Genomic DNA, 17,340 nt, shown 5'->3' with positions numbered 1-17,340 from the left:
AGAATTATAATTAGTAGCAAAAAGGCACAGTTTTTCAAAAAACACATAGAATATTTAGGTGTAGAAATTGGTGAAGGGAAAGTCAAGCTACAACCACATATAGCAACAAAAGCTTCAGAATTTGAGATATATGACATTAAAAGCCTTCAACGGTTTTTAGGATTAGTAAACTATGCTAGACCATTTATTAAAGACCTAAGGAAGATGGTTGGCCCATTATATAGTAAACTCGGCCAAACTGGGGTTAAGACCTTTAATATAGAAGATATGAAACAAATAGAAAAAGTTAAGGAAGCAATAAAACACTTACCAGAAATGTATCTACCCCTAGACTCAGAGTTCTTAATAATTAAAACTGATGGATATATTAACGTGTGGGGAGAAGTGTTAAAAAGAAAACCCAACAAGTATGCTTCCAAAGCGACAGAAGTCGTTTGCAGATATAGCAACGGCTAATACAAGGAAAAGAGACTCTCTAATAGTATAGATTGGGAAATTCTTGCAGTAGTATATGAGCTCAATAGTTTTTGCTTATTTTTGCTAAATAAAAAAGAAATAATAGTTAGGACCGATTGTGATGCGATTGTAAAATTCTATGAAAATAAAAATTCTAAAAGAATAAGCCAGAAAAGATGGATATCCTTTAAAAACACCCTTATAAACCAAAATTATAAAGTGACATTTGAACACATAAAAGGAGAAAACAATCGTCTAGCCGACATGCTAAGTAGACTTTTAAAAGATGAATAGAGACATTGATGTTTATGAATCAGAGATAAGAAGACTCAATAAAATTATAAGTTATCTTGACCAATCCAGAGTAAAATTACATGACCTTGTCCCTGCTTTCTCCACCGAAATAAGGAAAGTTAGTGATAATCTTTTAGACATTGTTTTAAGTATGCAGCAGTCAGCTGCGGCCATGAAACAAGTAAGAGTTCGAGCATCTTCATCTCATTCTTCTCTCGATTTTATGTAACATCATTTAAGGTATCTGCACATACATATTACTCATGGTAGACAAGATAGAATGCATTGTTTCACTTGATATTTTTCTTATTGCAGGATAAGATGACCTCTACAAACCAGTTGCCCTTTGACCCAGACCTATGAATACCAATCTTCCCACCTCATTCAAATTTGGTCTTTCGAACCTCTCCAAGCATCATCCTTGATCTAGAATATCTTGTTCTTCTAGACAACCTCTAGCAAAACAAAAGAAATCTCTCATACCCAAAAAATCATTTCTTTATTAGTCAGCCATCTAAACTTAAAGAACAGACAATTTCAGTCCAAAACTCTACCAGAACTCTCCACGGATCATATACCCCTCCGACCTCAAAGCTTGGATGCTTATCTTACCCTAGGAAGAAGCCTAAAAGCAGCTCAAGCAGAAATAAGTTGGCGAAAAAAAAAAGAAAAAATAAGAGTTAAATGAACAAATACGGGCTCTAGAATCAGAAGACAGAATCCTCAGGGAACATGTTGAAGAAGAAATCAGAAAATTAGGAGAAAAAAGGGAGGCAGTTCCCCCAAATATTCCATTAGTCAAGGAACAGATCTATCATTTGGTGATGAATGCAAAAAGAAAAGAACAAGTTAACATGCATAATATATTAAGGACAATGGCGTGAAATTCAAAAAAGAGAAAGCCTGGTTTGGAATTCCCCTGCTGAAACACAGACACAACCACCATGAAGAAAATTCTTTCTGTGAATGTGAACAATGATTTTTAATTATACAAACCACCCTTAACCTTAGAAAGTGGCAAGACCAAGAGATCGAGGGAATAAAACTTTCCCCCAAAACTCTTCTGGAACAATGATTTTTAAAAAGAATCTTGGTTAGTAAAGAAGAGCAGGTAAAACATCTTCATTTTCATTGGCGAATGGCATATACGTTAAGAAGGATGTTCAAACTTGAAGATATAAAGTCTTATGGCTACGTTAACTTAGACATTGAATCTATTCCTCCTTCGTATGAATATCTTTGTGAAGCAAAATAGGAGATCACAATCAATATATACACTTCACTATTTCCCCTACAAACCTGAATTCTAAAGAAACTTTTAGAACTCTTTTAATTAAAGAAGATGTATATTCATAACTGAAGTGTTGGAGAGCTTATACAATTGCTGTAGACCAACATGCCCGGTGGATAAGAACTACTTGTATGGTAGCTGAAGATAGAAATACACAAATCTTCCTAGCAGATAGTTGGCTTACTGAGAAATTTTATATTCCTTTCCAAAGTATCTACAGATAAACCCAGGCCTCTGTAAATTTCTGCCAAATCCGCGACAGTAATCCTGTAGAATGGACATGTGATGATCAAAATGTTGGAGCAGTCATTCACAGAGACAACAGTGAAGATGAGTGGAATGTTGGTGATGAAGAAGGATGGGATAATAATGAACAATACGAAAAAGAGATTATAGAAGAAATAGAAAACAACTGAAAGAAGTAGGGACGAAGCTGCTGAGTCCCTAACCCTACAACCTAACGTTTGTCAAGATCTATAAAACTTGGCCCTTGCAAGTTATGGTTAAACTTCCCATGGGTATAGTGCTTTCCATGTAAAACTTAAGCATCATCCGTTTGAGAAGAAACATAATGAATTTCTCTTTGGGAAAATCCCCCAAGTTAAAAACAGGATTTGCGTTGTAGATTATCGCTTCAAAATCTACCCTGAAAAAAAAACCTCTAGGATAAATATGGGTTTTATGTTTGTAAATTTTTAGAATAAAAATTTACCATGTGACGCACCCCACAGGATAAGCACTGGGTCACATCCTGAGGCAAGTCATCTCGAGGAGCCTCTAGAAGATTGTTGTACTTGCCAACTTTCTTTATGTAATATAAAGCAACATTGCATGAGGACAAAGAAAATAAAGAAGAAGGAATCTCACACGCGTCAAAAAAGTAAAAGTAGCAAGACACGCGGCTTCTCATTGAGAAAAAAGTAAAGGCAGTTACTGTAGCAATCACTGTAGCACTGCGATGGACACTGTAGTGTACTATAGCACTTTTTGGTTTTTTGGACACGATCGGCTGCCACGTCATCCAGCACATGACAGCTGTCCACTTTCGAGTTCCTTCGATTGTAACTGCTTTTGTTTGCTAGTGTTTAGCTTGTTCGGGAAGGAATCCTATTTCTTTTCCAATTTGTAATTTGTTTTGAAGTCCGGTGCTTATATAAGCACAACTTCGGCGTCTGTACTCATCATCCTCTCACCCATCCACCACTGAGTACTTGCTTCTAAGTGCTTGAGTCTACCTCCCTTCATCACTCCCCTTCCTTTTCTTCTTCTCCACTCCTCTGCCTCTCATGCTGTTGTAAAAGTGAACCGGCACTTTTGTGCTTAAATCCGACTCCCTTTTCTGTTTGATTTATAAGGAAGAACCTGCTATAACATGTTTTGTTCATGACCCTACAGCCTAATATTTAATACTCTTACGCTGTTCACTTTTACAATAGCATGGGAGGCAGAGGAGTGGAGAAGAAGAAAAGGAAGGGGAGTGAGGAAGGGAGATGGACTCAAGCACTTAGAAGCAAGTACTTGGTGGTGGATGGGTGAGAGGATGATGAGTACAGACGCCGGGGTGGTGCTTATATAGTAGATCCTGGCTATATTCAAAATAGAAAAATGAAAATTAGAAATAGATGCCTTAATAGACACCGGGTGTAGTGTTTCAGTGTTAGACAAGGCATTAGTCCCACCAGAGTATCATAGAAGCTTAGACTCTGCCTTACAACTTTGGGCAGAACAAATGGACGGATCCTTACATAAATATGATGAAGAGATATGCAAATATAAAATAACTTTTAGAATCTCTGAAGAGGAACATACTGCCTACCAACCAGGGCCTAAGACATTCATTAGACATATGCAATTACATGATAGTATAAAATGCATTATAGGATTAAATTTATTTCTAGAAAATATGGCTGGATGTGTCATAACTAGAACAGACCTTTCCTTTCTTAACAACCAAGTTCCTTGGGTACCAGAATGGAAATCATATAAAAATAAAGGTTGTAAATGTAAAATTCCAAGAGCCTGCAAAGAAAAAGTAGATCTAACTTACTCAGAAGAAAAAGATGACCTAGAAGAATTAGAAATAGACCCCGATTATAACCTTATAAATATATAAAAAATCTATGATAAATTAGAAACAAGCTGTACAGAAATAGATGATTTACTCAAAATATTAGAAAATGATGAAATCATAGGAGAAATACCTACAAAACATTGTGATCGTAATAAAATAGAATGCATACTCCAGATAAAAGACCGAGAATTTACTATTTACAACAAAAAGATAAACGCCACAAACGAAAATATCAAAGATTTTAAGACACTTATAAATGAGTTATTGAAACTAGGAGTCATAAGGAGAAGCATAAGCCCTCATAGAAGTCATGTCTTTATTGTCAATAAACATAGTGAACAAGTCCGTGGAAAATCCAGAATGGTCATAGACTATAGGTGACTTAATGATAATACTATAGACGACTCTTATGATATACCTGATAAAACTGAACTATTCAACAGTATACAACACAGTAAAATATTTAGTAAATTTGATTGTAAATCTGGATTTTGACAGGTAAAAATGTATAAGGATAGTATTCAATGGACTGCATTCTTGATGCTAAGGTAGGTTGCCATGATACTGAGGACTTTAGAGAAGGTTGGGTTTTTTCTATTATGTCAGAGATTATCTACTAAAATATGGTCTTTTTGGTGAAGAGTCATGCCAGGCAAGGTTAAGAATGTAAGATTGGAGTCCGGGGAGGAAATAGGTAAGCCTAGGTCTGGGTCTATTTGGACAATGTGGGTTTGACTAGAAGAGGCCATGTTTCCTGAAACAAAATTTTGTGTTAGAAAAAAAATTTATGTTGAAAGGTATTTTAAACAAAATGTGAACCTTCTAATATATTTATAAACGCTAAATCATGCTTTCATTCAAGTTAGTTTTGTAAAAAAGTTTGTCTTTATACTGCCAAAATTTTGATGTAATAAAAGCCATTCACTTTTTCACTATTAAAAAACATTATTTAAATAAAAAAACTCGCTTAGTAAGGTTATATTTGAAAAATAATAACAATTAGTTTCAGTAGGTCTGGTTTTTGTCTCTTACCCAAGTGGTATGGTTTTTACCAACTTTATATATATATAGATTCTAAATTAAAGCTGCCCAGCAGCCAGTTCAGCGAGCTAGGCTTTGGCCAGTCTTGATTGCTGGTGATAATAAATGCTCCTGTTTATTGACGTCAGATTTGTTGAACATGGAATACTCAACCAGTTATAACTTAATGAATTTAAATTGATTTTTAGCTGTTAAAGTAAAATAAAAAATATTTTAGTCAATTGCTCTCAATTCACATTAGCCTAGATGACTATTTGATTTGTTTGCCAAATAAGTATCATTTTACCATCGATAACAGATTCACTGCTTTTCTTTATTAAGTTGTTCAAAATAGTTTCAAAGTTATTCATTTCATTTTTCCTTCAACAAAATGAATGAAATATTTTTCTTAAAGTATTGGTTAGTGAAAGGGCAGGATTAACTGTTGAGTTACATAAATTTATTTTACTAACTTGTAATTTAAATAATAGAAATAAATTGGCTAAAATAATGTCAATGTGCTTTTCAGTTGGAACACGTACAAGGTGAATGAAGTTGAATTGCAAGTGAATAAATTTGAAATGAAAGCTTTGTCAACTAATTTCTATATGTGGGCTTGTGGAAGCATTCATGTTGGAGTATAATTAAGTGGTTGCATGATGGAGCCACAGGTGATTGCATTCAATACACGAGTGCATGAGCTTATAAAATTCTTGAGAATTTGAATAACTATAATTCCATATTTCTATATGTATGTCACCGTAGGGTCACTTCCTGCATCATACTTACTCGAACAAAGTACATAAATGGAATAGAGGAATAGTCCTCAATTCACTTGATTAGCAGTATTTAAGTATAAAGTGTGCTTGATGGGGCTGGAATTGTAGAATTTATAGTTAAAACTGTCATTTTTAATGACATTGGAATTGCTTTATCAAATAAAAAATTTTGATTCCAAAATTTATAGGCTTATTCTTAAATCAAAATTCTAGAATTGTGATTTTACGGTAATTGGTGGAATTAAGATTCAACAGTTTTAAAAGTTTTTTCATCTCCCTTGATGATAGATGTCATGGTGGTTTTAATTCATCAATTCCACAATTTTAGTTCGTGGGCGATTGCTCCGCCCCTACAATGACTACATCAGGGGCGGAGCCAAGAGGGGTCATGCAAAATAATTTATTTAGTCTTATATAAAAATTTAAAAATTTATATTTCTATCCTTGTTAATAGTTTGGAACCATAGTTCGCCCCCCTTAAGCATTTACTTCATATGGGAGATAATTGTCTAAGCAAACTAATGCTTTTATGTTTAGGTTATCATGGTTTAAGCATATGCTCTACTTCTCTAGTTGGTAAGCTTTTCCGTGTATCAGATTTTATCTTAAAGTGCTTGCATGTGGTTATTCTGTCGGAATCATTTTCTTGCTATTTGGAAGATCCTTTTTCACTTAACTATATATATATATATATATATATATATTCCATTTAGACAGCTTAGCCTTTCTTACTAGTGATCCTTTTTCTTTCTCAGAATGAACAGTGTCATTGTTTGTTTTGAACGATGCACTTCAGGGCCCATTTGAATTGATAGAACTATATATCTGGGTAGAAAGTGCTGGGTATTTAGTGTCAGGTTCTTGGAATGTGGAATTTTTGTTCCCCATTCCATATGCCAGATGTTGTTTGATGGGATGGAACTATAGTTCCCCATATACCCCACATTCCTTAAAGTGCCTGCATGTGGTTATTCTGTTGGATTCATTTTCTTGTGATTCTGAAATATCTTTTTAATATATATATATATATATATATATATATATATATATATATATATATATATATATAGTGATCTTTTTCTTTCTCAAAGTGAAAATGTCATTGTTTGTTTTGAACGATACACTTCAAGGCCCGTTTGAATTGATAGAACTATATATCCGAGTAAAAAGTGTAGTATTTAGTGCCAGGTTCTTGGAATGTGGAATTTTTGTTCCACATTCCATATATCCCTTGTTGTTTGATGGGATGGAACTATAGTCTAGGTACTTTTAGTTCCATGTTTGTTTATGCGTGGAACTAAAGTACCAACTAATTATAAACAAATGTCGTTGTAAAACATATACCTACTTAAAACATTAGATCAAATAATATAATAGTCGAAAAGCACAACAACATCATGTCTTAGAACAATTTAATAGTCAAAAACCACAGCCACATCATGCCTTAAAACAGTTTAGTAGTCAAAAAGTACAATCATATCATATCTTAGAACAAATTAATAGTCAATTTGCACAACCAAAATATCGCTCAGAGATAGTTCTTCTTCAACATTCTAATAAAAGTTCTGACCACCATATAAAAGTATGCTAACATACATCTGTCATAGAGCAAAAAAGAAATACATCTGTCACAAAGCAAAAATGAACGATCCAGAGTTTGTCACACAAAGAACCAACATACAAAAACAAATAAGAAGAAGATGAACACAATTTGACACCATGTCAATCCCTTTTTTAAGTATTTATATAGATGCAACTTTGCTGTTTTATATTGGTAAATGACCTAAAAACTACACCCTTGTACCGATAGACTAATGGCTGATGGCGCTATCGAATACACGTTGTTTCCTACCTTCAAATACAAGATAACACTTGTGGGGTTTCATCCTCGATTCCCTGTAATTGAAAAACAATGTAAACCAAAGTTAGTATGTGGTCAACCAAATATACTTATGTAGATATGAAACACTAACTTACTAATTTAAAAGTCTGAAAACATTTGTGCAATTATAGTTGAGCACAATGAATTGTTGCTTCCCAGTTGAGAAGTTTGTGTTGAGACTTCAAATTTATTCACAAATGTTGCATTATTACTTGTTTCATACGAAGTTGCATCATTGTCAATAAATTCTTATAGAAATAGCCAACACAATTATCACATGTCTAAAAAGTGAATATGATACTTGTGATTTCAGTATAAGAAACCTTCTTTTCAACATGTCAAATACTCGTTCCGTTGTTATTCGGAGTTGAGAATATGAATGATTATATAATTCCTTTGTTGTACTGACTAGCCATGTTGCAGGTGTATTATATTCAAACATATGATAACGAGAACCTCAATACGGTGTCAAGAGACCACATATGTTTGGATAACTTCCATCAGTAAGATAATATTTACCTAAATCACATAATGACTCATAGTTACATTTCATAAAGCGATAACACTCCATCGTATCATTGCCTTACCTTGTGGTATAATAAAAGAGCTAGTTTCATGATTAAGTGCATTGTATAATACTCTTGAATCAGATGCACTCCCTTCCCATCACGCTAACATATAGTAGAATCCTATTTCAAACACCACTACGACCATGAAATGTGATAGTACTTATTTTCTATTGTGGTACCTTCCTTGAAGTGTCGATGGCACCCACATAGGTACATGAGTGCTATCAATAGCTCCTACGCAGTCTGTTGTTCACATACTATAATTAGATGCATATAGAATATGAGTGAAGGTGAAATTATAGACGATAGCATTGGCGTGAATTACCTTAACAAATGGATCAAAATGCTTGTCATGGTGGATTTTACTTGGGATGTCATTGTTTAGCCATCAAATGTACCAATCAAAATAAGATTGAAATACTTACTTATCGTTTGTCCAGAATGTTCAAATGTATTTTGACATGCATGATTGCACTCGCTAATTGTTAAGAGAAATATGCTACTTATTCCTCAACTTTAATGTCATGAAATGTCACAAGCATCTTGCAATAGATTCTCACATCTTAGTGTGTCACATAATTTCACATATCTGTTTTGATCCATTTGTAGTAAATTCAAGCAATTCCTAGGATGACCCTTTACCAAGTTATGGAGAAAATAGAACCAGCATTTCTGTATGTGTGAACAATTAGTTTTTGTTTCTTAATTAAAAACCTAATGATCAAGTATGTTATTAATGGGATGAGTTCAGCCCACATTTCCTCAATTTACTCTTCGGATGCCATGAACGCAAGACTGCATATAAAGGTTAATCATAAGCATAAAAGACAATAAAGCAACTAAAGTAGAATAATATTCGTAAGCAATAGTCAACATGCAGTAAAGCAAGGATTAACATACAAAACAAGGAAAAGCAAAGATTAGCATACAACTAGAGTAGGATTCTATGCACAGTAATGGATCAACATATAATGCGCAAGCATTAGCATATGATGTTGTAAGCAACTAAAGTAGAGAAATACCTAAAGTGTTCTAATTTTACGAAGCAACTAAGAAACTCTTGCTTGAGGATCAAGGTTGAGGAAGACAACTGGTCATTTCTTGTCAGCCAACACATCATATGCAAATTCTAGCAATCGGTCATCTATCTTATCTACTTCACACATCTCACGAAGTATGGATGCACAATCATTAAACTGACTAGTTCTAGAACCGCCTTCAAACAGGCCCTTGACATTATCTAACATGATATTTAACATCATGTGAACATCTTCATCAAGGTTTTTTTTTTTTCATTTTTTCTCATTTGAAAGGGATCGAGTTGGTGATGGTTGGGACTTTCACCATTTGACATCTATGTGAACGATTAGCTACTTTCAGTAAACACCCATGGCTGAGAGTCAGTGCATACTTGTTCATCAGCACCATTATCAAACAAGCTAGATGTTGTATGCTTATTCTTGCTATGGCACTCGAATCTCCATATATGTCAGCCAGATCTTCATAATATTTCTATTGTTTAGCTTTTTTGATTTTTCGCTTAGATGGATATTTCTGCAATAACATCCATAATCACACATTGTAACAAAAAAAAAAAAGACTTACAAATATAGTTATATAAACAATCATGTATGACTTACAGCTATGTAATTTGCCCACACTTAATCATCTACTTCAAAGCACTTTCAAGTGGGATTCCAACCAAAGCCACTTGTGTTTAAAATTTTCCTGCAAACCAACAAGTAGGTTTAGACTTTGTTGTTTGGGGACAGATGGTCACTGGATCTATTTTGGTCATCATTTACAGGGTTGTTCTAGGTTGTGGCTTCATTATTAGTGATGAGGAGCACACTGTATCTTTCCTATTCAAGAGAGGAGGGCCAAGTGACATGTTTAGTGATCTGTGATGACTAGGGCTTCAAAAAAAAGATCCAGTGACCAGCCGAGCTCCTTCCTCTTCTTGATTGCTTCGGTTGGTCAACACCAACCCACATGTGTCTCCGCCACTGAATTGCGGAGATAATTATCATTTTAATCGTTTTTTTTTGTTATTATTTAGTTGCTTTCGTTTTGCATCTTCTATTTCGACTTGTGTAATTCCTCTTTTTAGCAATTAATTTTGCAAACAAATCTAGAATGCCTGCTTCATGCGTTTTTAATACTCGCATCCCTGCTTCTGTTTCACTTCCTATAAATCGGTATCTGTTCATGTATATTGCTACTTAATCTTTTCAGGTTTGATAGTGCATACGTGGGAAAGACTCGGGAAGAAAAGGAGAAACCCAATAGGTCAATTTTCTTTTTTTTAAATTGAATAAAAAGAAAAATGTATTAAAATCATTAAAATCGAAAATTCTTAAAATGTATAAAAGGAAAGCTAAAAGTTCACTTGTCGAACGGTTCAAATCAGCGGACAATTCAGACTGAGATAGAAAAAACATTAAATTTGAGCACTCATACGGTTCCCTTATATATATTGTAAAAGCCAGACACTTAAAGTAAGGGATAAAAACCAGGCCCATTGATTTTTTGTTCAAAAACATATAATATAAATATATTTATAAAGACTATTTTGGTATAAAACATGCCTTATTCAAGTTGTTTTAATGAAAAATGTTGATTTTTTTTTATTATCATGTCATGGAGGTTGTTCATTTTTTCTTATTATAAAAACACCATTAAAGTCTAGCTAAGAAATGATCAATTTAGTATATGTTTTGCATCAACCCATTCTTAAGATCATATCAATTACGTTAGATTGCAAAAAAAAAATACACTTTAAACATAAAAATCAAATTGTCTGGTTTTTATTGCCGACTTAGGTGTGAAGTTTTTACCATAAGGACAAAGACCAGAACCCTTAAATTTTCTTAAAAAAATAAATTAAAAATAGCATGAAGATTTTAATGTGTTTAGAAAGACCAATTTAATAAAAACTGTAAAATATGACATAAAAAAGGTGTTTTTGTGAAAAATATTAATTTTTTCACATCAAAATTATGTATTTTATAAGAGATTTTTCTTACTCTTATAAAAACATTATTAAATTAAAAAATGATTAACTTAATACGTGTTTCCTTTTTATTAAGGGGTCTGGTTTTTTGTGGCTGACCTGTAGGTAGTGGTAAGAGATCTACCAATTGCTCACACAGGCGTATATATGATTTATATGTATATTTTTTTGTCATCTTCTAGCATAGCACGGGCTTTTAGATCATAATTTTCTAGTAGAAATGTGAATATTTAAGACTTCAGGGTTCATGTTCCCTGTGCAACGAGCATAATCTAAAACTTTTTTTTTTTAATAAATCATGTCACTCTAAGTAAACAATGTGGCCTTTAACTATTGTTTTCACAACATGAGTATAGGTACTTTAGGAACACAAGGAAATGTAAAGTACTAACGTGCACCATTATGATCTTGAGGAACCACATGATGAAATGACATATAAAGGCACATGACGATTTAATTATCAAGAAAAACTTATCAAAGACATCCGATAATATTGGAACGATACAGAGAAGATTAACACCTTCCATGCACATGAATGACATTTGATAAGATTAGCATGGCGCTGCACAAGAATGACACGTACATTTGAAAAGCCTACTTTTGTGTTCATTTGTAACGCTAATCAAGTCAAACTCGATAAAGGCACTCGAATCTAAACCATTGACATTCCTACATCCAATACACACATATTCAAGCCGAGCAGATTGACTCGTTAGTGGTATTGAACCTGTTGGAGATAGCTGAGCCTGAACCGAGTCAAGTCATGCCTCTCTGGGTTCAAATTTTGCGGCCCCAGCTAGTTGTTTGTTTGGGAACCCAATTAGCTTAAGAAACTAATACCGAGTTTGATGAACGCGATGGGAAGCCTGGTGTCATAGGGACCTCTCGGTCAATGCCACGTTGGTTAGTTTTCTTAATTCGCCGCTTTAACCACAAGAGCATGTGCGGCTCAACCTTTAACTTTTCAACGAATGCACATTGACTCGGCCCCACTCTGACATCTTTTCTGTGACTTGAATGAGTTTGACTTGACCGTTAGCCAGAGTTTATGTTATATAGCAACAATTTATGTTAGATTAAGCGAGGATGTATACTCTTTTCAGCTATGATCTTTAAATTTATCCATCCAGCATACAACAATAAATATATATATATATATATATATATATATATATATATATATATTGTTTTAAGTAAAAAAACAACTAACTTAATATATATATTTCTGATCAAATCACTTATAAATATTAGATATTTTAAAAATATATTAATAATTAATTTCAATAGATGTGCTTTTTTGTTTTTTATTCAAGTGGTCTGGTTTTTACCAACTTTTCTCTTTTCCTTTTTTATTCTCTCTCTTTCTATATATATATATATATATATATATATATATATATATATTCTAATGTGTAGAAACATGATACAGATACTTTGATATTGCACGAACTCCCCGGCACATGAAAAGGGAAGGCTTCCCAAATAAGTGATGCTTCCATGACCCCTCCTCAAAGCATGTTTAATTCGCCGGTTAAATGGTCTTAGCCTCCGCCACTTCATGTATTAAATAATAATAATAATTTACAAATACATGGCTCACTTTTGTGGTTTTCATGAAAGCATGCTCACCTTCGGGCTCTTGCGTTCATGCACCAATGAAATTTTGCCTTCCTTCTCTAATTTTTATATTTTTGGAAGGAAAAAAAATTATTTGATCATCCTGATTGTCTGACATTCTTTTCATTTTCTTCTTGTTTTTACTGATTCGGTTTTGGCACCTACCATAAAAAAAAAAGATGCCACCAACTTAAGGTAAGGTTGATTGCAAGGAATAGTTATCTAAGGCAAGTTTCAGCTAGATACTAGATTTTAGTAAAAAGGCCAAGGAAGGGATAAGTTTCAGCTTGATAACTTGTCTCTAATTTGAGGGAAAATGAATTTCTATTTATTTTAAATTTCTCATTCTGGGGGAAAAACCATTAGGGCTATGTGAGAAAGAGTTAATTTTATGTTTTTAAATATTCGTGGTCAAATTTTTAAGTGCGCGTAAGCTGCAACTATAAAAGGGCACCTTGGGCAAGATGTCACAGACATTCTGTCTACATGTTTCAAACACGATAAGGTGAGAAGTTTTCACAATGAACTGAACCTCTTTTTTTTTTTTGGCTAAAGGTGAAAAAACTCAAAATTTTGGGGAAATTTTAAACAGGCAACAAACCTTTCTTGCTGTCTGCCCAGCATGCCCTAAAGTTTATGCCATGCCTTAAATGCGTACAGTTGTCATTCAGTTTTTGAAAAAAATCTCTAAACCAGAACCACAATAATTCGCTAATTAGACAGACATTTTAAAAATTATATTTTCTACGAAAAAACTAAGATACAAACAATAAAATCAACAATTAAATCTGAAAGAGTGATAGTAAAATTATAAAAATACACTAATAATTTCATTGTCTCTTCCCTTGTATGAAAGCAAACACGTAAAAGACTCCAATTTTGCAAACATGTTGTGAGTTCAGATAAACCGCTAAGGCGATCCAAGTCTTCATGAACAAGTGTCGTCGTCGCAAGGACAAAGGCAAGGGGGTCTGGCAAGGGCCATGGCACAACCTTAATTTAAAAAAATAAATTAAAGGTTTTTCATGTAATAACTTACACAATTTTTTTATTTGACCTTTTTAACAATTTCACAAAATATATTTTGGCTTCATTTGACCTCGTGAAATTTTTAAATTTTAAACTGTTTTGCATTTTTAAACAAACTTAATCGTATTTTTAGTTTCATTCACCTAAATCATTGAAACAAATTGAATGTCAAATCTCTTCCTATTAGATATTTCAACATGGCAAAATATAGCAATTTTAAAAGCTTCAAATAACATAACAAAAAGAAGTTAATTGAGTCAAAAGTAATAAATGCATGTCCTTTTCTGCCATTTTCAGAATATGAATTCAACGTCATCGCTCTATACAAGAAAAGGCGACTTGAGTGTTATGACAAAAATGCGGTTAAAGTAACAAAAAAAGGAATCTGATCTTCAAAGTGCAAATATAAAAAAATAGGTTCACTGATCAGAAATAATGCTCCAATTCATGGGTAACTTGCGAATAAATTAAAAAATGGAGACGGGGTTTAAATTCATTCAAGTAAAACGTTTATTTCAATACCAAGATCCGCGGTTGAAGAAGCTACCACGAGAGAGAGAGAGAGAGAGAGAGAGGCTGACTCCTCCTTCATCCATTCCATGGCGAACGCGTCAAAGAAGAGAAGGTTTTGAAGGCCAATAAAATTTCTTCCTCTCCCCCCATTTCTTCTTCGACTCATCTTCCTTCCTTCCTCCCTCGCTCTCTGTGTTCTGTTCTCCATGTTCTCCTGCGTGAGAGTCTCTGCTGTGGACGGGGACGAGGAAGAGGTACTAGCAAGCGGCACCTGTCCCTCGCCCCCCAAAGAGAAGCTGCCAATGAAGAGAAAGAAGGACCGCAACCCCTTCTCCGCCAGAGGCCTCGACCGCTTCGCCGTTCTCTCGGAGGAGCTCCAGGCCCGCCGGCAGAAGATCATGGCTCAGCTTGGCGACCCTCCGGCCGACGACGTCACCGTCCGGTTCGCCTACTCCAACTCCATCGGCTGGGTGCCTGTCATAATCAAGCAGAGCAAGCCACAAGAAAAGCAATTGGATCCCAAACACTGCCGTCGCCAACAGAACCATAAGCCTTCCGCCGGCGCCGTGACTCCCAAGCCTCCCGCCAAGTTGGCGATCGCTTCTCCTCCGCCTCACTCTTCCGTCTCCTCGCTTCCTTCTCAACAGAAGAAGGGAGGGAGCGAGGAGAAAGCGAGATCAGAGAACGGATCGTTGTTGGATCGGAAGAGGATCATAGCTTGCGCTTGCTACGGGCTAAATGTGGCGAATAGCGAGCCTCTGACTTTGGTGGTGTTGCTGCTCTTGTGTTTGATAATCTCCGGGAAGACCCTTGCGGTGCTTTTCACCGTTTTCTGGTGGTACCTCGGAGCCGTCTTCAGGGAATTGGACGTCGCTGGTAGCAAAGCAAAGACGGTGAGACGCGTCAGGAAGAAGAGAGGGAGGAGATATCAGGTTTCATGAGCCCCAAGAAAGAGTGGTGGTTGCCGGTTGGTGGAGGATCGCGCAATTCAGAAATGGCGGATTTGAAGTGATGGACTAACAAATCGAGTTCTTCTTGATGCTTCGATGTTCATCCCTTTCGCTCTTCTTTTTCTCCCCTTTTTTTCTCTCTCTGAATTCTTTCCTCTTGTAGAGTAATTTTGGTTTGTTCTTGGACGATTGTAAACCGATCGTTGAATGAAATAAACTGTATATATTTGCATCAAACAAACAGGAAGTACATTGTTTATGAGCTTTTCCATTCTTGAAACTGTTTTTCACAAACTACATGTCGGGTTCATGATTGAAGACAAAAAAAATTAGGGAACCCCTAAAGTTTTATAACCAGAGTAGCATTTATGCAAATGAAGCTGATAAGAGTCAAACCGACCATCGATGACTGAATCAGACAAGCTGCACTTCACTCCTTAAATCTATGATACTTCAAATTTCATCAGTTTTTCTAAGAAATACTCCAAAAGAGTTTAATTCTTACACTATAACTAATGACGCGAAGATGAGTTTGAAATCAAGGGGCATAGCGTAGCTGGTTGAGTTAGGAGCTTGTACTAAGACAGGTCTCTAGTTCGATTCCCGTGGGCGTTATGTTCATGTGTCTTAAAGCGGTAGGACGCGGCATCTAAGCTGAAGGGTGCACCGTTGCTATCGCTGACACCGACGCAGCTCAGGACCCCGGAGGCAGGGGGAATGGGGGGGCCTTCGGGCCTTTTTCGGGCGGTGTGATTAATACCCCTTGCTCACCCGAAACTAATGACGCCAAGATGAGTTTGAAATCAAATTCAGAACAAATGAAAGAGTTACAAACTGTTATGATTGCCAAACTACCCCTTAAATAATGAATCATGTGTTGACAGCAACTAGACTTTTCGCATGGCTGTTAACTGCTCACCCTATGGTGCAAGGGCATTTCAATGATCCTGATCTTGTTATTTTAGCAATAATTTGATTTTAAAAAGTTTAGTATTTGGTAGACTTTTTAGTGTTTAGGCATTTTAGGTTAAATATACATTCTCCTAAGAAAAATATGATTTCAAAATCAGTAATAAGAAGCCCTCGTGCCAAAAGAAATCTCCAGTAACAAGATCTGCGAGTATGAGACGACATTTCTTATGCTCGTTTTACAACGTGTGGCTGCCGAATTGCCGGGGCCGCTACGACTGACTATAAAACGGTTTCGACTGTACGGACTCACCGTTTTTTTTAGATCTGACGCAGTTGGATTGGAATTTCGACTCGAGCTTGATATTGGATCTTTTAAAAATAAAATCCAGATCCAATGGATAAGCCTGCGTTTTACATGTAATGAGCCCGCCCCCAAGCTTTTAGGCTCAACTTTGGATCTTAAGGAGTCCAAGTCTCACTAGGATTTAGATCCTCTTTTTTCCTGCTGGATTGCATTAAACAGATCTGATTGGGATGAGAAATCAAACGGTTTCAATACATTGGCATTTCTTTTTCTTTTTGTTAAAAAGGAAAAAGCATATATATATATATATATATATATATATATATATATATATATATATATATATATTAACTGTAAGTTGGGAGTTTATGAAGCCCACTAGGATTCAACACTTGCTTGGGGACCAATATAGCTCAAGAGAGTGTGACCATCGGAACCAGCCCATCAACCTTTTTATATGCGCTGCAGGCCCAGCCCAGTTGTGCCACACCCTTTGAGACTAAAAGGAAAAAGAGTCTCATTCTTATAATTTTTATTTAAAAAGGGCTATAGATAGAAAGAGATAAGGGTGGTACTGGCTTTCTTTTATCAAAGAGCGTCCTTTTTCTTTTAATTTTGTTTTGTTGTGACATCTTGACCG

At 35.2% G+C, this 17,340-nt stretch overlaps 1 protein-coding gene and 1 pseudogene across 1 annotated transcript; both read left to right on the top strand.

Moving 5' to 3' along the window:
• The first annotated feature begins 11,843 nt into the window (after positions 1-11,843).
• LOC116253771 (U6 spliceosomal RNA) lies at positions 11,844-11,982 on the top strand (annotated as a pseudogene).
• A 2,575-nt stretch (positions 11,983-14,557) lies between these two features.
• LOC116253026 (uncharacterized) lies at positions 14,558-15,743 on the top strand. The gene has a single exon (XM_031627736.2). It carries the CDS (start codon positions 14,741-14,743, stop codon positions 15,473-15,475), a length of 735 nt encoding a protein of 244 aa, XP_031483596.1. The 5' UTR covers positions 14,558-14,740; the 3' UTR covers positions 15,476-15,743.
• The last annotated feature ends 1,597 nt before the right edge of the window (positions 15,744-17,340 follow it).

This window comes from Nymphaea colorata, chromosome 4 (assembly GCF_008831285.2).
Source record: "Nymphaea colorata isolate Beijing-Zhang1983 chromosome 4, ASM883128v2, whole genome shotgun sequence".
Lineage (NCBI taxonomy): Eukaryota > Viridiplantae > Streptophyta > Magnoliopsida > Nymphaeales > Nymphaeaceae > Nymphaea > Nymphaea colorata.
The sequence above is the reverse complement of the archived record's forward strand: the minus strand, read 5'-3'. Positions and strand labels throughout refer to the sequence as shown.

What these genes read in the sequence shown, in the direction of transcription:
- LOC116253026 (XM_031627736.2), top strand. Translation starts at nt 14,741, where the DNA reads ATGTTCTCCTGCGTGAGAGTCTCTGCTGTGGACGGGGACGAGGAAGAG.